This window comes from Artemia franciscana, chromosome 1, assembly GCF_032884065.1.
Source record: "Artemia franciscana chromosome 1, ASM3288406v1, whole genome shotgun sequence".
Taxonomy (NCBI): domain Eukaryota; kingdom Metazoa; phylum Arthropoda; class Branchiopoda; order Anostraca; family Artemiidae; genus Artemia; species Artemia franciscana.
In genome coordinates this window covers 3,337,949-3,364,238 of record NC_088863.1, presented here as the reverse complement: position 1 = coordinate 3,364,238, position 26,290 = coordinate 3,337,949, and the positions used below count along the sequence as shown (strand labels likewise).

General features: G+C 35.2%; 2 protein-coding genes across 4 annotated transcripts in view; one reads left to right on the top strand and one right to left on the bottom strand.

The window, feature by feature from the left end:
- Nucleotides 1-26,290, bottom strand: part of LOC136043983 (coiled-coil domain-containing protein 50-like) — a 200,203-nt gene that overhangs the window by 167,135 nt on the left and 6,778 nt on the right. For 2 of the 3 annotated variants that reach the window (XM_065729091.1, XM_065729085.1), the window contains exons 2-3: nt 18,413-18,563; nt 14,246-14,308 (exon numbers count right to left, since the gene is read on the bottom strand). In XM_065729091.1, the coding sequence (XP_065585163.1) occupies nt 14,246-14,308; nt 18,413-18,473 (124 nt within the window). In that variant the 5' untranslated portion in view covers nt 18,474-18,563. Of the gene's footprint in view, nt 1-14,245; nt 14,309-18,412; nt 18,564-26,290 lie in introns of those variants that run through there. The other variant, XM_065729079.1, reaches the window with a different exon arrangement.
- On the top strand, nt 21,961-24,065 carry LOC136033680 (uncharacterized). The gene is made up of 3 exons (XM_065714524.1): nt 21,961-22,329; nt 22,540-22,765; nt 22,900-24,065. Exons 1-3 carry the CDS (start codon nt 21,961-21,963, stop codon nt 24,063-24,065), a joined length of 1,761 nt encoding a protein of 586 aa, XP_065570596.1.

Below are 26,290 nucleotides of genomic sequence, written 5' to 3'. Positions count from 1 at the left end.
CCATTTGACACTTGCAGATGGTGAATTTTATAGGAAAAACGTAAATATAAGCAATATTTTTTATATAAGCTTTGGTAGCCCGTTAGCCCCACCCCTTTAGAATTAGCACAAAAAGTGATATTTTAGTGACATATGGTACTTTAAGATGGTGGAATTTATAAAAAGCACGTAGATTAGAGAAATAGCTTTTGAATGAGCCATTAAGCATCACTCTATGATGTTCTGGTAGCCCACTAGGCCTACTGGAAAAAAAAAAAAAAAAGAAGAAAAAAAAAAAAAAAAACAACGGGAGACAGATCAGTGTTACCGATGCAAAAAAGTAATTTTCCTTGTTGTTCAAGGGGGGGAACTGTAATTTCCTAATATAAGGTTTTCGACCAAGCTGATTTCAATGATACGCTTTTAATTTTGATCGGACACCATTTTCAAGAGGTTTCAGACTTTTTTTTTTGAAATCACCATAAATTTCTTTTCGCAATAAACTTTTAATAAGACGAACCGAAATAGTAGTTACCATTCCTGAGTCAGGGTCAGATATCAATTTTTATTTAGACAAGGTAGTTTTTTTCAAAACGTGTTTTTTAACTTTTGGTTACTATGGGTTGTGGTTCTCTTTTTACTAGATTGCAGCTACCGCTGTAACCATGATAATTGATTTTGAATCCTGGTTCAATAAGCTTTGTTTTTGAAAACTTTGCAGTCCAAAGCAAAAATCTTGGGGTGAGAGCAAATAAAAACACGTGACAGATGTCCTCTCTTTACTAGATCAACACTATTGCATTAACTATGATGGGTATTTCAATTAAAGTTCTTTTTTTCTAGGAAGACGAAACAATTCCATTTTTAAGGAGATTCTACAACTTAAAGGTACATCCTATCTCATCCATTACATACTGTTTAATCAAATGCAACTAATTAATTTGGAATTGGTTGGGAGGTAGAGCCTGGATAAAAGATCGGAATAAACGACAGAAAACCAAAGGCGATACCCACTTTCACAAAAATCTTAGAAAAACATTTAACTTATTCCACTTTGTGCCATATTTAGAGATACTTAGTTTTAATTGAACTTGTATCGTAAGAAAGGATGAATTCTATTTTTTTCATTAAACGGAGCAGGAAAACTCTTTTTAAATTTTAGGAAAGGACTGTCCCTAAAAAAAATTCCAGCATATCTGCTAGGTACAAGCTAAAAATCACCTCAAAGGAAATATTATTAGGGCAATTCCTGTCTCACTACCCGCTTTGATTGAAAGCCTTGCCGACCCAGTGGCGTCCAATTCAGCTGTCTTTTCAATCAAACTTCCTAGTCGAACCACATATTCACAAAAGCTCTACTAGATTGCAGCTACCGCTGTAACCATGATAATTGATTTTGAATCCTGGTTCAATAAGCATGTAGACAATGATAGACACAACTAGCACTCGTACTGAGAGCTATGCAAAGGCGGGTGTCTGATCCTGAAGAAAGACGTAAACATCCAAAAAATAACTTGAAACATCCCCCCCCCACAAAAAAAAACAAAGAAGGAGAAAACTGAAAATGAACAACAAAACAACGGGTCTACGGCAAGTAGAAGGAATTATCCGAGAACTAAATTGTAAGAAAGAAAGGCATTTTGAAAATCATTTTGGAAATTGAGAATCATACTTCAGAGTGTAACCAATTGCCTTGCAGGTAGAAGACGTCAAATCTTCATGAACCAAATAATTACTTACATCACTCAGTAATACGGCATGACTCTTACCGTATCCTTAGGGCAAGAACATATCCATTGGGGAGGAAGGTCCCCTACACTGTAAGTCTTCCCGAATCTGGGCATTTCTTAATTAAATTATAGAAATTATATTTCTAATTAATTAACTTAATTATACTAATTTAATTATAATTATAATTAAATTAAATTGAAACGTGATTTACTGTTGGTTCCCCTCACCAAACAATCCTGTGTATGCTCTTGCCTAGGGTTATGCGTATTACTGGTTGAGAAATGCTGCTCAAAAACACTTTCAAGCTTTGTTTTTGAAAACTTTGCAGTCCAAAGCAAAAATCTTGGGGTGAGAGCAAATAAAAACACGTGAAAGATGTCCTCTCTTTACTAGATCAACACTATTGCATTAACTATGATGGGTATTTAAAGTAAAGTTCTTTTTTTCTAGGAAGACGAAGCAATTCCATTTTTAAGGAGATTCTACAACTTAAAGGTACATCCTATCTCATCATTACATAGTGTTTAATCAATCGCAACTAATTAAATTGGAATTGATTGGGCGGGCTTGTCTTAACTTGTAGAGCCTGGATAAAAATCGGAATAAACGACAGAAAACCAAAGGCGATACCAACTTCCCCAAAAATCTCAGAAAAACCATTTAACTTATTTTACCTTGTGCTGTATATAGAAATACTTAGTTTTAATGAAACTTGTATCGTAAGAAAGGATGAATTCTGTTTTTTTTTTTTTTCATTAAACGGAGCAGGAAACTCTTTTTAAATTTTAGGAAAGGACTGTCCCTAAAAAAAATTCCAGCATATCTGCTAGGTACAAGCTAAAAATCACCTCAAAGGAAATATTATTAGGGCAATTCCTGTCTCACTACCCGCTTTGATTGAAAGCCTTGCCGACCCAGTGGCGTCCAATTCAGCTGCCTTTTCAATCAAACTTCCTAGTCGAACCACATATTCACAAAAGCTCTCGATGGTTGATAGTTCCCAGGGAGAATTCCATATGTGGACCCTATGTTTATAGTGGGACTCTATGTTCCCAGGGAGAATTCGATGTATGGACCCTAGGTCTATAGTGGGACACTATGTTCTCAGGGAGATTTCGCTACGTGGACCCTATGTCTATAGTGGGACCCTATGTTCCCAGGAAGAATTCGATAGTGGACTCTATGTATATAGTGTGACCCTATTTTCCCAGGGAGAATTCGATATGTGGATCCTATGCCTATAGTGGGACCCTATGTTCCCAGGGAGAATTCGATATGTGGACCCTATGTCTATAGTGGGACCCTATGCTCCCAGGGAGAATTCGATATGTGGACCCTATGTCAATAGTGAGACCCTATATTCCCTGGTAGAATTTGATAGCGGACCCTATGTCTATAGTAGGACCCTATGTTCCCAGGGAGAATTCGATAGTGGACCATATGCCTATAGTGGGACCCTATGATCCCAGGGAGAATTCGATAGCAGACCCTATGTCTCTGATACGGTCAGCCGACGCTGGAGCTAGCAAAATGATTTAATATATCAAACTCTTCATGAGAATTGAGAGCCAGAATTTAGAATGTGCCGTCGCTCGGTCGTTTTCACTTATCAAAATTAATCATCTCTTATCACAACTTAGCCTTACTTACATTCCCTAAGATGTGATATCGTTAGTTTTTATTCGACAAATGCTTTATCTTAAAGTGAAAAGATTTTTTTTTAATATTTTTCATCAACGTTTATGAAAAAGAATTGGTTTGTATACATTTTAATATTCATTAAAATGCACAATTTATTTATATACCAAACCTTTGATTTTCAGTAATATTTATTTCACCCAGAATTTATTTATCAAATTGACTTATTTATGAAAATATCGCACCTCGATTGTAATTCTATTGAATTAAGACAAACGTTCCCTAAACTTAAATTTGCTGGGCATGCGAAGAAAAACTTCTTCTCCGAGTTAGACTACAGGAATCCTTAAACTAATAAAAGTTCAATCCTGAAAACTCATTTAGCATATATATCCTGGAAAAAAACTTCAGAAGCAGATCATCTTTTGCTTTATTACCTCCTCAAAAATTCAAAAAACATGTTAAACGAACGAACTGATTTCTAATTAATAAATATTCATGCTATCTAAGTAATTTGATACTGTCAAAAAACTATCAGCAACAAATCAATAGCATAGTTCGAAAGGAGTTTGCTGCTTAACAGAATCAACAAACTACTAATACTAACAACCCCCAGTTTTTTCAATCCATTCGGGGAAGACCTGATTTCGTCAAAGACCGAACAAACAAAAAACAAACAAATCAAAAAATTCAAAAAACAAATCAATCAAAAAATTTAGAAAACAAATCAATCAAAAAATTCAAAAACAAATCAATAAAAAAATTCAAAAAACAGATCAATCAAAAAATTCAAAAAACAATTTAATCAAAAAATTCAAAAAACAAACAACTCAAAAAATTCAAACAACAAATCAACCAAAAAATTAAAAAAAGGAAATCAATCAAAAAATTCAAAAAACAAATCAATCAAAAAATTAAGAAAAAAACATCAAAAAAATTCAAAAAACAAATCAATCAAAAAATTCCAAAAAAATAAACCAATCAAAAATTTCAAAAACCAAATCATCAAAAAATTCAAAAAACAAATCAATCGAAAAATTCGAAAAACCAACAAATCAAAAAAATCAAAAAATAGATCAATCAAAAAACAAGAAAGTCTTGACATTGAAACTACACGTTATTTGACAAGGAAGAGCTAAATCACTAAATCAATCAGCCCTCTTTTTTCAGGAAATTCGATGACAAAGCCTGACTAATCTATCAAGTATTTCCAGAATCCCCGTCATGTCCCACACGAGGAAGAATTATCCTTCCCCTAAGGTTTTATACTAAAACCAAGCACTTCACTTAAGAGTGATATATTTTCGGAGTCCGTATTTGCTCGATTTAGTAAAAATCCCTGTCAATAAGGCGGAAAAAGCAATATTGATTTTACTCATTGACAAAGACGCGATACACTTTACACTTAAGACTTAAAGAAAATTCATATTATTTATTTTTGAGGCAATATTATAGCATACCCAATTACGATGATGATTCAGATGCCGTTAAAATTACCACTACTGATGCTGAAGCATCTTGTTGTATAGAATCGGTAAGCTTCCCTAAGTTCCCACCAATCGCCAATTTAAAACAGAAACTTGATATTCCATGGTGAGTACCTGAAGCCCAAAGGCAAGTGAATATTTCTCAGTATTAACATACTGTCACTAGGTTTGACAAATAGGTCACTAATTACGTATTTTGGTAAATGTACTCAGGTTTATCACACAGCAGGGGGATCGAATTAAAAATTTTCAGAAAGTGGAAGGGGAGGGAGGAGGCTTTAAATTTTATTTTAGGGGAGGATGTAAAAACAGTATTATCTAATAAAACAAGGAAGGGTTAACAGACTCATACCAATCCTCAGCCTCCACCTCTGGGCTTATTCCATACCACAGTTGGGAGTCAGAATTCTGATCATTTACCATGAAAAGAGGACGTCACTTATTAAAACTCACTGTTCTTAATACAGAAATCTAAGGAAGAAATAACTTCGTCTGTATCGTAGTAAGTAAAATAGTGATAAAAAGTACTGCTTAAAATACAAAGTTTATATTCAGGAAAAAACAAGTGGATTTAAATACTACAACTATAACAATTAGTATGCAGAAAATTTGATTATATTAGTGCTAGAAAAAATTCCATTTTGAGTAGCAAAATATAGCAGGTGCTATTTATGACAAAAAAAAAGGTAGGCATAGTCAAACAAAACACGTTTCCCCTATTGTCGTCCATTCACAAGAAAGTAGGGGGATGGAGGCTATGTGCTTTTCAAAATTTAAATGGGGGCAATTTTGCTATTTTATCCCGATTATTTGAACGAGGATACCAGAAAACAGGCTTTTTTCAATGAAAACACCAGATAAAGTATTTTTTTAAATCTAAAAGAGGGCAAAAATTCTAGTGAAAAAATCTGAAAATTATTACAGATTTCTTGTATGGTTGTTTAATAAACTGTAGGCCAAAAGAATACACTTATTGAATCTGAATGTTATACTGTTGCCTTAATTACCCCCACCCTCCCCCAATTGACACCCTTGCTTTTTCACAAAATGACCTTTTTTCGTATCCTCTAAATTAACAGTTTGACAACCGGAACAACAACAATTTCCAGGAAAATGATAAAGATAAGCAAACATAAAAAACTCCACATCCATAAGATGTTTTTCGTACAGGATTCTTGAACGATTTCGTCTCCGCTAAAACTCTGCAACAATAAAGAACATATTCTAATCGAACTTAACTCTAACACTGTTTGGTTTCCCGTCAGATAACGTCAATTACAACTTGAAAAGTCATCAAAGTTCTTTAGAACATGAATAACCAAAACCCGCGTGCTACGTATGGACAATCCATGACTACCGAATGCAGCGCTCCAGTGGCAACTCTCGGGTACACACTGCAAAGTTAGACCAAGAAACGCCATGCATCAAACGTACCAGACAGATCTGCGAAACCTAATCGCCCCAATCAAGCCTCAGTGGGAGGATATACTGGCAGCAGAAAACTCGCGGGAAGATTAGCAAAACACCCCAGCCCAGCCTCAGTGAGAGGATATACTGGCAGCAGAAAACTTGCGAGAAGACGGGCAGGTCCTTCTTGATACTCTGGGAGTCTCTGGAGACACAGACAGATCTAAGGTCTAAGGTAATTCAACAAAAAAATCAATTTTATTGATATACAAATAATGCATTTTAGGAATTTCCAGGGGGGTGAGGTATAATTACGGAAAAACTTGATGCAGTTAGTTTCCTGTTAGCAATATATAGGACTTCAGGGTTTAATCAAAATCTCTTCTTGGGTTTTCAAAATTACCTACACATAAGAAAAGGGGGGGGGGAGAACTATTTTTTCACAAAGGGTAGCTCATAAGGCGAAAACACTTAACTAATTAGTTTTTGGCTACATCAGTGATTCATAAACTTACATGTATGGCCATAATTGTAAGCCCTCCCTCTGTGAAGGATTTTAACCAGATTTCAACTGGAGGCACAGGCGGGTCAAAGGTCTATATTAATGCAACAAAAAAAGAGTAAATCTTTACAAATCTACAAATAACGCATTTCAGGAATTTTCACGGAGTTCTGTGTGTTTTCTCTCTTCAAAGGTTAAAGCCAGATTTACTTATGCGTACTTACAGCAGGAACAGGCGTTTTTCCACCTCACTTAGCATCAGAAACTGCGTTAGAATTGATTTTGAAAGCTCCCACTGGACAACTTTTTTACAAATTTTATTGATATACAAATAATGTATTTTAGGAATTTCCAGGGTGGTGGGTGAAGTATAATTACGAAAAAATTTGATGCAGTTACTTTCCTTGTTCAGGCTTCAGGGCTTCAAGGCTTCAGATTTATCAAAATCTCTTCTTGGAACTTCAAAGTTACCTACACATAAGAAAAAAAGGGGGGAGAACTATTTTCCCACAAAGGGTAGCTCGTGACTAGCACGAGTGATTAACATTCGTGATTAGCACAATACAGAAATTCGCTTTTACGCGCACTTCAGGCAATATGCCCCAGCTAATAAGCTCGGCTTGTCGAGGAAATTCATTCCCAAAAAGTCTACACACTGGAATAAATCCATTGGGTGTACAGTAACTACTGGAACAATAACTCAACCTATTCATTAGTAAATTTCAACAGATTTGGTTTCAAATAAATATTTATTAAAGGAGTAAATAAACTATAAACAATTGGCTCTTTGGTTTTATTTTATTTTTACAAATTACTCGAAACTGGAACAAATAATCTTGGGCAGAACACAAACGCCATCTCTAGTTAATATTTTACTTTAGGTTACTAACTCGCAAAAGAACGGTTTGCATTTTCTTCACGCTAATACTCTTTTGGGCTTAGCAACATTTGAAGAACACAATGAGATATGGCAAAATCAACTATAATTCAGGGTTGGATGGACTTCGTAAGCACAAAAGAAGACAAAGAGATGCGGCTGAAATAATTAAGATTGGACGACTAGACAAAAATAGCATTTTCAAGCTAAACTAAAACGGACTTATTTGGAAACTTATTTCAAATTCATAGCTGCTAAATCAATTTAACTTAGTAGTGTTGGCTACTTTAGTAACGAAAGTTATTTGAAAGTTACTTCATATTTACCATTGGTGAGTAAAGTACAACTTATTCGAATACAGACGTACTTCCAGATGATCAACACATGCAGTGTCATCAAGTAAAAAAAAGCAATGCTTTAGAGGCATTTTATGTTTATCGTTGGCAAGTTAAATCAATTGACTAAAGTGTCTTACTGAGCAGCCTGAACGTTGCTCGAATATAAACACAGAATATAAATTCAAAAGTACGACAAACATAGGATCTTCCAAGCTCAAGTTGGCCACAGTCTATGGCATCTTTTAGGTTTGTACTAGGTTTTGCGTCACATTTTGTTGGTGTCGAAGATTGCAATGGCGTTGTTCTTCTAACGTAATGTTTCTTTCTTCTTCACTCTCATTTTTGACTCGTTCTGATTTTCGCAGTAATTTCTCTTCTAATAGCAACATTAAAAGCCATTTTATATCAATCACAGACATTTTGTCCTGATTGAGTAGCTGTGCTTAATCAAGTAACGTAGACGTTACCTACTATAACGAGTTTAATACTACTATTAACAAATCACCGCAGCACCAAGCCGCCTTAGGTCAGCACAGCTACGCACGCTCATCCTCCGCCCCAATCTAGTCAAAGCCTCCCTCTTTACACTCTCCCAGGAAGTTCTCATTTCCCTTAAATCTTTCTTTATGACATCCTCCCGCCCCAACTGCGGACAACCTGCTTTTTCTTTAGCTCTAGACGATTACCCGAAAAGGACAATCTTTGGCAATCTTTCATCCGCAGAATGTGCCCTAACCATCTCAACCTTTCTCTCATTATAGCCCTAGAAAGTGGGCTTTAACCACCCTTCTCGTACTGCCTACTATTTGAAATTCGGTCATTCATCCGAGTACCCAAGAACAATACGTAGGCGATTTCTCTGAAAAACATCTAGCAAGTCTTTATTCGCTTTTTCAGAGCGCACATCCTTCAGAACCGTATTTGATCACTGTAGCTCCCAATACTCTGATATTGGTTTTAAGACCTATCTTCCTATTCTTCCAAACGTCTTTTAATTGTGAAAAAAAAAACACCCTTAAGGTTCATTAATTGAGTAACGCAGCATTACTCGGATCTAAATGACAAGACGCAGAAACAAATTCAAACAGTAATTAGACGCCTCGGAGCAGCCCTGTTTTAGGACGTGTTTCAAAAGTAATGCTGGTAAGCTGAGTAAATTGTGCAACTTAGTCAACTGAGTAGCGTGATCATTTACAAACATATAAAACAAAGAAGTCCAACAAGTGTTTAGCAATTTTCGAGTTCAAAACAACTGTAATTTCATGCCAGATTCTTATCTCAAATTCGCCATTGGTAAGTCGACTCAATTGAGCCAAGTCGGTGAATCCGTTTCCGAATACGTTACTCTAGTATATATGTAGACACAACAGAAATAGTTTTTTTCCAGCGTCAAAACAACCATAATTCGAAACATATATGGTGCCGCAGAAGTCACTGCTAGGGACAAGCTGAGGGAGAGATACACAAGTTTGCAGTTACAGTAAAATACCGTTTCCATAGTATAATAATAGTCAATGCAATAATAACACGCAATAATTTCTCTCACCGATGAACAGACGAGTATGAATAGGTTGTTCATTATAAATATATTTATTCAGATCATGAAACAATATAAAAATATCTGAAAAAGCACTTGGAGAAAATCCCTGAATTTAAAAATGTGCACCCTTTACAGAACCTATAACATAATTTAAAGCCTGAGAACCAAGAAAAAATGCAGATGAATAAACTCAGCAGAAGTCTTGATTGAGAGTTCGTTGTGGGAAAACTTCATTTTGGATATTAACTTTTTAATAAAGTAAGGTTTCAACCTGGGTGATTTCCCTACAAAAATTTATAACTGGACATTTATGATTTATTACTAATCGGATTACTTTATTTACTCGCTATTGACACTTTAACTTCTAGAATATTAATTCCCTTGCGATCAGTGATTTAATAAGAACAGAGATTTGCACAATAAGATTTAATTATCTTAGAAGATTGAATTCTTTGTGCTCACCAGGGTCACCTATTATAGACCCACAATTTTGCGGCATCTGCTGAAAAGCGAACAACCGAAAAAAAAACAGGTGGCGTGCAGTAAATTAAATGCAATAAATGGCCTCACTTTAGCTCTGGGAAAACTAAGTACTCAAGTTAATCTCTACAGAAAATGGCTCACAGGTCTTAACTGGCATGATATCCTCTCATTGTCTGATGGTGATAAAGGAAAAACTTTAACAAAAGGATGGTGTTAAAGGTGTTGAGGAAAAACTCTGTTAGCCTAATTTGTGGACAAAAATATTCTCCAAAAATGTATATTCTCTAATCAGTTAGTACCTAATCAGTTTAGTTCAAACAGACCTAAAAAAAAAAAGGTGTGGTGTACAGGCCCTAAACACCAGAGCTAGTAAATCTCTACAGAAAATTGCTCACAGATCGTGACTGGCGTGATATCCTCTCATTGTTTGATGGTGACAAAATGGCAAGTTTATTCTCTAAGAAAATGTAAGAAAAACACTGCAAAATTTTCCCAAAAATAATAAATATGAAAAATGAAAAACCTAATGAAAAACCATGAATTACCCAAGATATTCGGGATCTGATAAAATTGAGGAATGAATTGCATTTAACTGGATCGGAAGAAAAAATTCTAACATTAAGAAATACAATTGTGCATAAAAATAAGATGTTCACCTAATCAGTATGGTTCTAAAATAATAGATAAAATATATATATATATATATATATATATATATATATATATATATATATATATATATATATATATATATATATATATATATATATATATCCAGCCCAAGGAAGCTTCGTGATACAGTTCAGAACTTTATCGGTCAAAAAGCGACCAAAGTTAAAGTTAGAGATAATGATGGTAAACCCCTGCTATCAAGTCAAGTTAATCATTTTTTTTTTGCATCAGTTTGTAGAATTCATCCGCGACTATCAATCTTACCACCTAATGACTCAGTTTCAAATATATCTATCTTAGAGAATAGTTCAGTTGCTACGATACTGAAGGCAATTGATTCTCCTAAAACTAATTACTAATTATAGTTTGACTCTTTCTCTTAACTCTACTTATTAAAACAGTAAAAAACTTTAGCGTAAAGAGCGGGGCGTTGAGGAGGAAAACCCCTTTAATATAAGGAGTAATTTCTGTTCGTTTTAAGTTTTAATGTCACTCCTTACTTACATTTAAAAAAAAACTTGTTTATTTTTTATTTAATTTCTGGGCGTTTTTGAATTAATGCATGTTTTGATCTTGGCTATCCGCACATAAATAATTAAAGCGAAACTTGCATACTAATTTTTTTTTTTTTTGGCTAAATGGCTTTCTCATAGTTTTATTCGGAAGATTTTGAGAAAAAAGGAGAGAGGGAGGAGACCTAGTTGCCCTCCAATGCTTTGATTACTTAAAAAGGCAATTAGAACTATTATTTTTTTACGAACGTTTTCATTATTAACAAATTTACTTAACTTACGAATTAACTTACGTAACGAATTTCTATATTCGTATGTTTTTATTGCGTATATGAGGGGGTTCACCCCTCGTCGATACCTCGCCCTTTACACTACCTTAAATTTCGTCCCAATTCCTTAAGAATGACCCCTGAATCACAAAGGCCGTAGAATAAATAGTTGAAATTTATAATAATACTTTAGCGTAAAGAGCGAGGCATTACAAGGAGGTAAACCCCTCATGTGCGTAATAATTTCTGTTCTTTTTAAGTTTTAATGCTGCTCCTCACTTTCAGTAGAAAAAACTTTTCATATTAATTTTTTTTGTTGTTTTTTAAAATAAAGCTAGAAAATCCTGTGCCCCCTTCATTGAAAGTCTCTTCCCCCATGAGACGTTCCTCCATGGAAAAATCCTCCCACGTAACCCCCCCTCAACTCCACCCCCCAAAAAAAACAAACAAAATAGCCCCCTGAAAACGTCTGTACACTTCCCAGTAACCATTACTATATGTAAACACAGGTCAAAGTTTGTAACTTGCAGCCCCTCCCACGGGGACTGCGGGGGAGTAAGTCGTCCCCAAAAACATAGTTATCAGGTTTTCGACAATGGTGAATAAAATGGCTATCTCAGAATTTTGATCCGGTGACTTTGGGGAAAAAATGAGCGTGGGAGGGGGCCTAGGTGCCCTGTAATTTTTTGGTCACTTAAAAAGGGCACTAGAACTTTTAATTTCCGTTAGAATGAGGGCTGCGTCATACTTTAGCGTCTTCTTTTTTAACACTGACATGCTCATGTTAGCTCCAGCTGTTGTAGTCAATAAAGAAATTCTATTTCAGAAGCAGGGGAATAAAAATCAGAAGAAATAAATGAACTAATAAATAATAACCAATAAACCAAAAAACAAAAAAGTCTTCTACCTACAATCCGTCCCAGCTAATAAAGACATATCAAGTTCTAGAATTACGGACTAATAGCTTCCCCAACAGTAGTGATTGTAATGATAAGACTCTCACAAGTGTCACTAGAACAATGATAACTCACCAATAGGAATGAATACAACGAAAAACGATGCAAAAGTGAGAACAAAAAATAACAAGAAAAATACTAACGAAAAGCATTAATGAAAAATAGAAGGATATACTAGACGTTCTAAAAAGATTTTAATCAGGATTACTTTATATGCATTGCTTAGGATGTGTATTACCCCTTATATAACTTAGCATATGTGACGCTCAGTATGTCTAACAACGACTCTGGTAGCTTTGACACGTTCTCAGGGTGAACAAAAAACAGATCCTGACAACAGTTTTACCAAATAGCCCAAAAAGTGGGAAGAAAAAAGCGGGTCACGCCATATTGTGCTAGATCCAAGTTTAGCCAAAAATATCTGACCATACTGTGAAAGGTGATGGAAAAAAAACACATCTAGACCTAAAACCGCCAAAAACTATAAAAACTCGAAACGAGCTGTAAAAAAAAACCTTGAAAGGCCAGATACATCAAGCGTCTGGTATGTTAAAAGCAATTAACAAATTTAAATGCTAGGTAAGTACAGTCGCTACGCCTTTGTTCGTTTCAGCTGTACTAGCCGAGTGATTAGCGCGTTGAACCTTGCAATCAGGAATCCGTAAGGATAGGGGGATTGAACGCTGGTGTTGCTGATTATTTAGTTTGAAAGAGGTGTCATCAGTGTTCTTCTAAAAGCTCAATCATAGTCAACCCACCTTCATATGGGTTCCTGGAAAAATCTGGGGAGGGGAGAAGATACGGCAAGCTCCTGACGAGTTACTCCGAACTACCCATATTACTCCCAGCAGAAGGCAAAAAATCAGGAGACCGATACCCGCACTACGCGGATCATTGCCTGTATGCGAAATAAAGTGTCGCTCGTAGGAATCAGATGACGTTGAAAGGATATCACCTCCAACAGCTGAACATGGAACAATGGATACATCTATTTTCTCACCAGGGTATCTACCCCTCATAGCAAGCTACGTGCCTCTGTCTTTGTCTTGCTGTCTTGAAAAACAGCGGCACACGGATAGAAAACTCCCAAGAAGTAGCTGAGTGGTAATAGCGTCATGAAAGAAAGAACTCATGGGATGCTCAATTTATCTAGAAGGAGGGATCCGACTAATGAGGGTTTCACCAAAGAACAACCGAAACACGATTTCCTTCAAGGACAAGTTCATCAGCCCTTAGGATAGCTTCATGTTTAAAGATGAAGTTTGGGTAAAAGCTTTAAGCATTTGATTAGGAGATAATCAAATCCACTTTTTGTTGCGTTACAGCTAAACGATATTTATATCCAAGGGATGAGTTTGAAAAATGGGGAAGCATTTATAATACAGGGAAGCCTGACCTTGAGACAGCTATATTGGCGAGTAAAACATTGGTTAAACGCTGTAAAAGGTTCCCTAGGTTTTCCATCAAATCACTTACGATTTGTCAAATAATAGTGAAACAGAAAAAAGTTCGAAATTATTCCTTTCTAAGGCTTTGACAAAAATACTAAACACAGTCATACAAGTGTTGCATTAATAGTATATAATTATTTCATTTCTGCTATCATTACCCCCATTTGCTTTCCAGATTAACTCTATCACATGAGACGTAAGCATTACTTGAGGAACTCTTGAGTATAACACTTAAGAGTCACTCCAATACAAAATAGGAGCATACACAAAGAAAGGCTACTATCACTTTCTGCTTTTCCTAATAGAAAGCTCAATAAACAAGCTGGCAATTCCAACCTAATAAATACAAAATCTAAAATACAAAGATAATAATTATTTTTAGGTGTTAATTGAAATCACTTACTTTCTTGATTTTGCAGTTGAAGTGCCAGCGCCTCGTCTTCGTGAACAATCCACTCCTTGCGAACTGAAGGAAAGAAAAAATATTGAAATTAACACAAAAAACTGAATATAACAGAATTGACTAACTTTTTCCAGAAAATAGAAGGACATCCAAACAAAACAATTTTTGTCCCCCTAAACTTGGGCCTATTTATGAGTATGCTTTAAAACCGTGATTTCCTTGATTTTTCTTTTAGCTGTTTCAAAGTTATGAAGTTTTTAGGGCAGTGCCACATTTTTGACAGTGTTGTCACGTTGAGTTAATGAATAAAATTATTAGTGAATTTTGACAACTTTTTTCGTCTGTAAAAACTCAAACATTAACAATCTGATGATTCTCAAAGACAACTGCGCCTTCAACAGAAAGCAACACCTGCTTAAGCTATTTGGTATCATATAATTTAGCTTACATTTTACAGATTTTTTCACCCACAGTTCCTTTTTTATTTTTTTATTTGGCACCCACTACAACCAAAAACCCTACAATTGCGTCTGAAAGTCTTTTCCACTGAAAAAGGAAGTAACACTTTTTCCCTTTTAAAATATGCATGATTGTGTAAGAAAGTATCAATTTTTTTTTAAGATATACATGACTGAGGAAGTTTTCACTTGACTGCTTCCATAAATGTTTATGACTTTCACTCTACTTGGAATAAGATGAATAACGTGTAAGTGGCACATAAAATCGAGACATTATTGACCATTTAAAATAACAATTTTTTTCAATATTTTACTTAATTTGGTTGTTGCCTAGATTCTGGGAGTCTTTTTGGTTTGATATATGAAATGAAATATGAATTTAAAAACAAATGCTTAAATTAGTGGCGTGTTAAGCAAGATTTACATTTTTTTAATGCATTGCCCTCCCCCCCCTAAAAAAAACAAAATTACCAGATAGTTTCGGTCAAATTACCTATTTCCCAAATTCTGTATTTTGACCCAACGTTTGCTGAGAAGAATATTGAAATATTCCAATGAAATTATTCCAATCAAATATTCTGGAGAAATTTAGCATCTGTTTTTGTAACATTTATAGAAATTTGATATTTTCCTGAAGAATTCGAACTGAATGCTAAAAATTCCCTTTAATATAATCGTCCTTTTTTGAATGTAAAATTGTGAAGTATTTGCTTTTTTTGCGCTTTCCTCAATTTCAGTGGAAAATTGAAAATTGTTGAAAAGTTTACTCTCAACTAGCCGCAAACCATGTTGGAGAACATGCACAAGACAGAAAAAACTGTAGCACATACACTTTTGTGAAGATTTGAGTCCCCCCTACTAAAACAAAATTCAAAATTGCCCTGTCCCCCTCCTTCCAAAAAAGAAACATTGACCGAAAGTTTCATACCGATCCTCCATCCATGAGACAAGATAAATTAACTTATCAAAAGTAAAACTGGAAATACTCATTTATAAAAAGAAAAGATGGCCCACCTTCTTCGAGTGCAAAATAAAATAAAAATTGTGAAGAAGAAGAAACTCAAATAATTTAATCCAGTGAAAAAAGTAAGGACAAATTTACATATATTTCGGTTATGACCTCGGCTCGACCGTCTGCACAACCAATTAGCACAAATAAAACAGTCGAATTCCAATATTTGATTCACAAATACAAGTTTTACCCAAAACGGAATTTGTTCTCGTTATTAGAACCTTGGACTAACAACAAAACTTCAAGTGTGAGGCTCGAATTCCCGACTCTATGATTGGCCACGGACTCAACCAATTGAGCCGGTTGGACTTGATTAGTTGGTTTTACACTTTTAGTATATCTTACACATGAAAATAAACGGGTTTCTTAAACACAAGTTTTTTCCAAAGTTTAGAGACACAGCCAAATATCAAACGAACCACATATTTTCAACTAAATCAATAGGAAAAAAAAAAATCTATTATGATAGATCTAAATCTATTTAAATCTATTTCATACTATTATTTTAGTATGCAGATAGATATTATCGTCTCACGCACTATTCACAGGTTACCCAAATTTAAGTAAAAACATGCAATTTTACATTCTTTGATGGATAAACTGAAGCATAAGACTTTGTAATGAATGTTTATTCTTCAGTATACAGAAAGTAATAACAACTGTAAAAGAAAACAGAATCGACTGTATTATAGAAGGAAAATAAATGGAAAACAGAGAACCAAGGAAAATCGACATCAATTATATTAAACTGATCACCATAAGAAGGTTTATGACAAGATAGTTAGCAGGGGTGACAATTAAAGGAAGGATTTCTCCCTAATTTTGAAAAAAAAATGATTTCATTAAAAGTAAAAGAAAACAAATATGCCCCTACCCTCAATTTTTTCATTAAAAATAGCGAAACACATTTCACCCCCCCCCCCTTCGTCCCATTTTTGTGAGTCGGCATAATTTATGATGAGACTACAATGAATGCAGAAGAGTTTTTAGTACTGCATGGAGTTTTTAGGGTCTTTAGTTTTTAGTTTTTAGTAGTGTCATAGCTCATGGAATTTATGTATGACCATCAATTGTCTTCCTATTTTGCAATCAATGATACATTGCAATGCATCAGGTGAAAACTGAATTCGAAGTTGAAAACTGAAACGAGGCACCATGAGAAATACACTTGTCCATCTCTTTGGAAAAAATCTCCACACAAAAAACTGTAATGACCTTTATCTCTCTTTTCCCTTCTCGTTTTTCTCCCTAGTATCGAATTAATTTCAAACTTCCAACTAATGCCAAGAAGTTGCCAAGAAGGTTCAAGTATTTTTGAATATCAATATAATAACAATAATTTATTCATCAACCACTTCACAAAATAGAGGTTAAGTGGAGTAAATACAAAAGAAAAACAGCAAAAGTAAAACAAGAAACAAATTTAATCACATATAAAAAAAGACGGATAAGGCGATGAAAACATCCTAGCCTACAAAGCGCTTCAATAGCTAGCTTGGCAGATAATTTTTCAAAAGCACCAGTAATATCTGTCGCACAATACTTTTTAACCAGTTTTGTATTCCGGTAAGAACGAGGTAGATATAGAAGAAATTGCAGTACAGGTAATAATTTATGCGAATACGTTTTAAATCACCAGTCAACAGAAGTGCCTAATACCAGAACAGAAGAGTACAGAATGATCACAAAATTTGAGTAAAGCCGAGTTACCGCTCTTCTCCTATAGTGTCCTATACTATTGATCATATAAGCATTTATTTTTAATGTGTTTAGCTTTTTTGTCTTATTTCTTCACAGACACCTTTCTCTATCGCAGAATACCCATTTTTTTTAAAATAAGACAAACTTATGATCTTGATTTGGGGTAGTTTATTTTATTAATTTGTATAGGTAGCACATAAGTCTAGAGACAGCCTGTCTAAGCAACTTGTTTTCCCTACTGCCACCGCCTTTATCTATATGTGTTACAGGTTATAGAAGATAATCTTGCAAACCGCATTGGCCTACCACATCAAAGAATAAAAACAAAACAAAAAATGAAGAAAACGGATAGGGTTTTACACGGCAACAAAATACTAGACAAAACAAGACAAATATTTTGCAAGTACAGCCATTTCCCTTTTCAGGGTGATGCTTGTAAAGCACTGAACATTAAAGCATTGTTTTTTGTTAGCTGTAGGTATTGCTGAGTGGTTTGCTTATGTGATTATATCTTTTTGCTTTTAACTTTTCAATTCTGCTAATTTTGATTGTATCTGTGATTAGTTTTTTTGCCGCGTTGTTTCACTTTTAATTCTTCTAATTTGGGTTTATTTCTTTTTACTTTTCATGTTTCTTGTTTTTTTCAAAATAGTCATGTGCCCCAAATCCCCTCAGCATTACTTAGTATAACCAGTTAGCATTACTTAATTATACTTACTTACGCCCTAGCCTTACTCGGTCAATTTATTTAATCTAGAGTTACAGCACAAACTTTTATAAGGCTCCATAGCTCTTAACAGGTCAATAACAGGAGTGGGGGGGGGGGATACTTTTAAGGTTTTTTTTCAGAAGGTCAGAAAGAAAAGAAAATATTTTTCTAGGCTTAAATTTTCAGGCAAGTAGTGATTTGTATTAACCTTAAGGGTTTAAATTGACCTTTGGCAATCTATTACTATGTCTAATTAGTTGGTAAGCCATCTTAAATATGAAACTTACCAGACTGGACAATCCCCGCCCTTGGCAGGGTCTTTCGGCCTGGTTTATTGCCAATATCCATCTTTTTTAACTTCTATTCATCAACTTAAACTGAAGTAACTGAAACTGGGTTCTTGCTCTTACTAGGTAAAGGAGAAACCATGATGATCACCTAAAATGTATTTCATATTAAGTATACTTAAGTATTTAGTAAGTATATACTAAGTATTAAATATTAAGTATATACCAGCAATTTTAACAGGCTGAATAAAATCTATTCACACAAGAAAGGTCAGCCAATTCAAGACATATATAAACAGAGGGAATGAAGATCTTTCTAGCAAATGTTACCAATAAAGGATATAATGTGATTTATTATAAAAATCTTTAGAAAATTACTGTAGTACACAGGCAGATGGGGAGACATGATTTTCGATACAGTGCATCTATTGTGATTGTTTTTTTTGTGAGCCTTTAAAGCAGGATAATGATTAAAAATACAGACATGGGAGAATACCCCCCCCCCTTCAACAGATTAGTTGGAAGGATTATCTCATATACACATCAAAGATTTTGGGCCTAAAACTACATTCCTCTTTCTAAATGTTGGTCCTCTCCCTTCATGTTAAAATAAGTAAAATTTAAAGATGTTTCCCTGGTATGAAGTATCTTACACTTTTAAGAAAGAGTTTACTTCCTATTCAAAGTAAATTAAAGAATGAAGACGGAGGTAACTTGTCAAATTTTGATAGCAATCTCTTTTGAACTATACTATTCTTTATAAATTCCATCCATACTCCTTAGTTAATCCTTCTTTGTCATAATTGTGGTTAGATAAACTTCCACAATGGGGGGAGGGAACAGGGCAACTTTGAATTTTGTTTTAGGAGGGGGACTCAAATCTTCACGAAAGTATATGTGCAAAAGTTTTTTTTCTGTTTTGTGCATGTTGTCCAACGTTCAAATACACGCTCTGTTCCTCTCTAAACTATAGCTATTAAAAATAAAACAAAGTAAAACAAAAATAGAAAATTATTACATGTGCATAGTACCATATATTGTCTCTTAAACAAAGCCCAGCCAACTAACTCCACTTTAAAATTTCAACTCATTCCAAGCCATCTTGGAATCACAAGACACAATAGTCCATGAGGCAGCCAAGAGTGCTTCTCACCTCTAATATACAAGTCACAGACCATTCCCCTTCAGGGAAATTTTTTTTTCTAATTGACTTTATTTGGCATCATGAATAAACTGCTAATGAGATATAAGAACAAAAATTATGATTAGTCTTGTACATAGCCTCTTCTAACCTGTCAAAAGTGTTTTGAAATATAATGGCTGATACCAAAATATGCACCCCTACCCCATCTAATGGAACCAGATATAGCCCCAAGCTATAAAGATTACTGATTAACAATATCAATTGAAGCCAAGATATAGCAATAGGATATATTAATTTAAAAAAAGTTTTTCCAAGGGATGTAAAAAGAAAAGTTAAAACTTAAAACAAAAAAAAATTACTGCTTCCCAGTCTATCTAGCATATAGATAAAACTAGTTTAACAAAACCAACCAACAGTATTTCCATATGTTTGTAAAACAATAAAAAATTAGAGCTTTAATGAAAACACAAAACAATATAGAAAATTTAGTACAGTAAAAGCAACCATTTAAGGACACTTTTTGAAAAAAAATCAAAACTTTTAGGATAGTTGCTTCATTTTGTTTCATTTAATTTGTTATCATTTCAACTAAAGGTTGGATTTCCAATCCAGTGCATTTTATGATTGTTCCTCATTTTTTTTTCATTTCATTTGTTATCATTTCAGCAAGTGCAAGTGCAAGTGCAGCAACTATGAACTCTATTAATCTGATTTAATCTATAGGACCATAATTGCAAAACCTAATTTTTTGATTAGACAACTTTAGGTTGCCTTTTGGGGAGGAGGGCTAGCTACCCTGTAATCTTATTGGTAACACAGAAAGGGCACTAAAAATTTTAGATTCAGTCCTAATGAGCCATTAAACATCATTCTAAGATGTTCAGGTAATACACTAACCCAGGTGAAAAAAAAAAAAGAAAAAAAGAGAAAAAAGGAGACAGTGGTCTATGCAAGGCATTTGACCATACTAATTCCAATAGTGCAATTTTTTATTTTGGTCTGATTCCACCTACAAGCAGTTCTAGGCTCTTTTTCAAATCACCATAAACTTGTTTCTGCTCTAGACTTTTAATTTGACAAAGAAACTTCAACAGTCAAACAGTTCGTGGTAACGAGCTGTAGTAAGGAATAACCCGGCTCAATAGTAAACGAAACTAAAAAAACAGACTTTTGATGCTAAAAGATACATCAAAAGAATCGGATTTTCGTGCTGATTTTAAATATATAACTTTTATCAAATTTAGTCTTTGTCATAAGAGTTACGAGCCTGAGAAAATTTGCCTTATTTTGGAAAATAGGGGGAAACACCCCCTAAAAGTCATAGAATCTTAACGCAAATCACACCATCGCATTCAGCATACCTATCTACAAAAAATGTAGAATTTCGTATTTTTTGCCAGAAGACCGATCACGGGTGCGTGTTTTTTTTTTTTTTTTCTCCAGGGGTCATCGTATCGACCAAGTGGTCCTAGAATGTTGCAAGAGGGCTCATTCTGACGGAAATGAAAAGTTCTAGTGCCCTTTTTAAGTGACCAAAAAAATTGGAGGACACCTCGGCCCCCTCCCACGCTCATTTTTTTTCCAAAGTTAACGGATCAAAATTTTGAGATAGCCATTTTGTTCCACATAGTCGAAAACCATAATAACTATGTCTTTCGGGATGACTTACTCCCAAACAGTTCCTGGGGGGGAGGCTGCAAGTTACAAACTTTGACCAGTGTTTACATACAGCAATGGTTATTGGGAAGTGTACAGACGTTTTCAGCGGGATTTTTTTGGTTTGGGGTGGGGTTGAGGGGAGAGGGCTATGTGGGAGGATCTTTCCTTGGAGGAATATGTCATGGGTTAAGAGAAATTCAATGAAAAGGGCGAGGGATTTTCTAGCATTACTATAAAAAAAACAATGAAAAAATAAACATGAATAAGTTTTTTCAATTGAAAGTAAGTAGTAGCATTAAAACTTAAAACAAACAGAGATTATTATGCATATGAGGGGTTCTAAAAATACTTTAGCATAAAGAGCGAGGTATTTAGGAGGAGATAAATACCTCGCTCTTTATGCTAAAGTATTTTTAGTAATTTCAACTATTTATTCTGCGGCCTTTCTGATTCAGGGGTCATTCTTAAAGAATTGGGACAAAACTTAAGATTTAGCGTAAAGAGTGAGGTATTAACGAGGGGACACACCCCATCATATACATAATAAAAATATAAGAATATAAAAGTTAGTTACGTACCGTAAGTTAATTCTTAAGTTAAGCTTGCTATTATAGGAGATTTCAATCTCCCTAAGATAGACTGGAATAGGCGATACACCACGGAATCTACCGCAAGCTTCGCGAGTAAATTCCTGGACGTTATTAACGAACACTTTCTAGAGCAGCTAATATCTGAGCCATCAAGGATGCGGGGATCTGATAAACCAAGTATCCTCGATTTGCTACTGGTAAGCAATGGAGACCTGGTATCAGATATTAAGCAGTTGTCACCAATTGGTAAATCGGATCACTCAGTAATTGTTTTTAGCTTGGAAACGGAGGTTTTGAGGACACGTGTGGCACCGAAACGTAACTACTACAAGGGAGATTACGTTGCTATGAGAAGAGAGTTTTCGGATGTCAACTGGATTGAAGAATTCAGTGGGTTGGAGTTGTTAGACACCATTTACACAAGGTTCACTACGATTGTGACCTCAATGGAAGAACAATTTATTCCTATGCACAAGAAATACACCCGTGCTGCATTACCTAAAGCCAATATTGAACTGATTAAAGCAAAACAAAAAGAATGGAGAGACTAAAAAAGCAAACGACAAAGTAACGATCGAGAGAAAACATTCAAGAGGCTCCGCAACAGGGTTCGGAAAGCAACAAGAAGAGAAGGAAAGCTTAGAGAACGTAAATTAGCTTTCTTCTTGAAAGAAAACCCAAAAAGTTTCTGGAAACACGTGAACAACAGCCAGTTCTCTTCTGTTTTTACTCAGGAACCTGAGAACGAAGACCACTTTAGCCGCGAGGAACCAATTCAGGGTCTAAGCGACTCGATAAGACCGATAGAGATCAACCATAGCGATGTCCTAAAGAAACTCAGAGAACTTAACCCAAGCAAGTCCACAGGCCCAGACAATCTACATCCAAAACTGCTCAAAGAACTTGCAACGGTAATAACAGAGCCACTAGTCTACATTTACAGAAAGTCTCTTGAACTCGGTGAGCTTCCCGCTATTTGGAAAAAGCTATTGTCGTCCCAATATCCAAAGGTGGGAAACGAGAAGACCCATCAAACTACAGACCGATAAGCCTCACTTGTATCACGTGTAAAGTACTTGAGTCTCTTATTGCAGACCACACCCGAGAACACTTAAAACGAGAAAAAATACTTACCGAAAAGGAGTTTGGTTTTCTTAAGGAACGATCTGCAGAAATCCAACTGCTTTGTGCCACAAATGATTGGAAGAAAAACATCAACAAGGGGTTCCAGATTGATCTCATATACTTGGATCTCAAGAAAGCCTCTGACAAAGTTCCCCATAAGCGTCTCGTCCAGAAGCTCAGGGAATACGGTCTCTCCTCATCCGGGTCCTCATCCAGTCTTCTTCAATGGGTTACGGACTTCTTAACTGGCAGAAAGCAAGTTGTGTGCATAGAAGGTTGTCTCAGCAATACCGAAGAGGAAGTTCTTAGCGGAGTATCCCAGGGGTCAATCCTCGACCCCCTTCTGTTTAATCTCTACATCAACGACCTAGTTGAGGGTATCGAATCTGACATCCTTCTCTACGCGGACGACACAAAGCTCTATCGTGTCATCTCGTCATGTGAAGACATTCGCCACTTGCAGGCGGATCTCCAACGAATTGATGACTGGATGAAGAAGTGGATCATGGAAATCAATACCCAGAAAAGTCATATCCTCACTCTGGGTCCACAAAACTTTTCGTCTTCATACTCTCTTGGTTCTGCTGCACTCACTCTTAGTAAAGAAGAAAGAGACCTAGGCATCTTAGTGGATTCTGAACTGAACTTCAGTAGCCACTATGAAGCTGTCGTCAAGACGGTTTCCAAAGTTGCTGGTATGATCAGAAGAAACTTCTCGTGCGAGGACGACAAAATGCTTGCTACACTCTATAAGTCCCTTGTCCGCCCGATTCTTGAGTATGGACATTGTTCTACAAGACCATACTACAACAAGGACATAGATGCTCTCGAAAATGTTCAGGGGAGGATAGCTAAATTCTTTCCCAGGTTACGCTTCCTTCCCTACAAGGAGCTTAGAAAGCTTGAAATCCCAACCCTCGCCTATAGATTCCATCGTGGTGATCTTATTGAAATGTACAAGCTCTGCAATGGAGCCTATGATAACGTACCAGCCCAGAGAATCGTGCAGTTCAATAAAAATCATCTCCGAGGACATCAGTACAAAGTGAGTACGGAATGCTTTTACAAGGACATGGGCAATGGACTTTCGGCAACCGAGTGGTTCAGCATTGGAACAACTTACCAGAAAGAGTAATCTGCTCCACAAACCTACTGACATTCAAGAAGGAAGTTGATGAATATTATTCAAGTGACATTTTCTCCTTGTGCAAATTTAGAAGAAATGCAAATTAAGATTTTTGTTTTGTAGAGGCTTAACAGCCTGCCATCAAATTTGCGAATATATTTATTTAAGTTACGTATATTTTTTACTAATAAAAACGTTCGTTAACAATTTAAAGTTCTAGTTGCCTTTTTAAGTAACCGAAAAATTGGAGGGCAACTAGGCCTCGTTCCCCACCCCTTATTTCTCAAAATCGTCTGATCAAAACTAAGAGAAAGCCATTTAGCCAAAAAAAGGATTAATATGCAAATTTCATTTTAATAATTTATGTGCGGAGAGCCAAAATCAAACATGCATTAATTCAAAAACGTTCAGAAATTAAATAAAAAAACTAGTTTTTTTAACCTAAAGTAAGGAGCGACATTAAAACTTCAAACGAACAGAAATTACTCCGTATATGAAATGGGTTGTCTCCTCTGCAATCCCTTCGTCTTTACGCTAAAGTTTGACTCTTTGCCACAGTTCTACTTTTTAAAACAATTAAATACTTTAGCGTAAAGAGCGAGGCGTTGAGGAGGGGACAACTCATTTCATATATGGAGTAATTTCTGTTTGTTTTAAGTTTTAATGTCAGTCCTTACTTTCAGTTAAAAAAAAACTAGTTTTTTTAGTAAATTCAGGAAGACTTCAATGTGCTTCCAGGTGGTGTACCAACCTGGTTGAAAACCAACTTGTGACCAAGATGGGTCAAGGTGGGTCAATGTATGATTAATCCCATACAAGGATAAATCATTAAATCCTTGTATGGTTGTAGAAATCTACCTCTGGTCCCTATGTGATAGAACATATAATACTGGAGGTCCAAGGGGCTCCTTGGAAGTCAGTTGGACTTCAAGTGTGCTTCCAGGAAGACTTCAATGTGCTTCAATATGTTCTAGGTGGTGTAAAGACTGCAGCCAGCAGTTTAATGCAACGAAATATAAAGTTCTTCTTCTTAGCCAAAATATCCCTAATCAATCATATACTATTGAGAACAAAGCTAGCCACATGCAAGATCAAGCTGCAAAAGCAAACCATGCCCTTGGCTTCATCAAGAGACATTTTACCACCAGGAAGCTATGTGTGGCAAGAAACTCTGTAAGGCATTAGCCTGTCTACATTCAGGTTGTGGTATTATATTGACATGCCCCCAATGTAAATGGATACTAAGACACTATAGAATGTTCAGCACCTAGCCACCATGTTTGTACCATATCTGTAAGAAAAGCCTTATAAGGAGCACTTTTAATCCTTAAAACTTGTAACACTGGCATGCAGAAGAAATAGAGGAGATATTATCATGACTTGCAGGTTCCTTGAACATGCAAGTTTATATTAAGTTTATATTAATATTAAGTCTATATTAAGTTTTCTCTTCAGTACCACCAAGGAACACAGCTAGAAAATGCAAATATCTAGAAGTCTGCTATGTGTGCATCAGAACTTCAACACTGTTTAACTATGGAGTAGTATCTCAGACACCACTGTATAATGCAAACCAACTGATTCTTTCAAGAAAGAAGTCAATCAGAACAAGACAAACATGGAATGAAAGCTGACCTGGGACGTTGCAAAACCTTAATGAGATCAGACCCCTAGGAAGATTCTCCAAAGGAGGTTCAACTCTACCTTATCTCACTGGTCAATGAAAATTGAGGTAATTTATTAATATTTAGATTATATTTGTTTATATTATGTTATCTTTAATTTTATTACTTTACTTATATTTCATCACTATTTTCTTAATTTCATTTAGTATTCTACTACTTTTTTTTTTAACCGATTCTTCAATTTTAATTTGAATTATATCTATGTAATAATTAAAAATTCTTATTTAATTGTTTAAAATAATTATTATTAATTATTTATTCACTCAATAACAGTTGTTCATGAGACATGCTTTGACCACATGTTATAAGAATGTTACAGACAGCATTTTGTTTCAAGCAAAATCATCCAAAATTCTTAAGCCAGGACTTTTATTTTTATGCCATGAAATTTAGATGCAGGCAATGTTACAAAACAGGAAAATTAATTATTTTTAGAATTGGATAAAAACTGAATAAAAATGGAAACAGCTGGAATATGTGTTAACTGCAATTTTTTGCACATATTAAAAAATAAAATTGTTTTCTTAACACATTTCTGTTTAAGGAGGG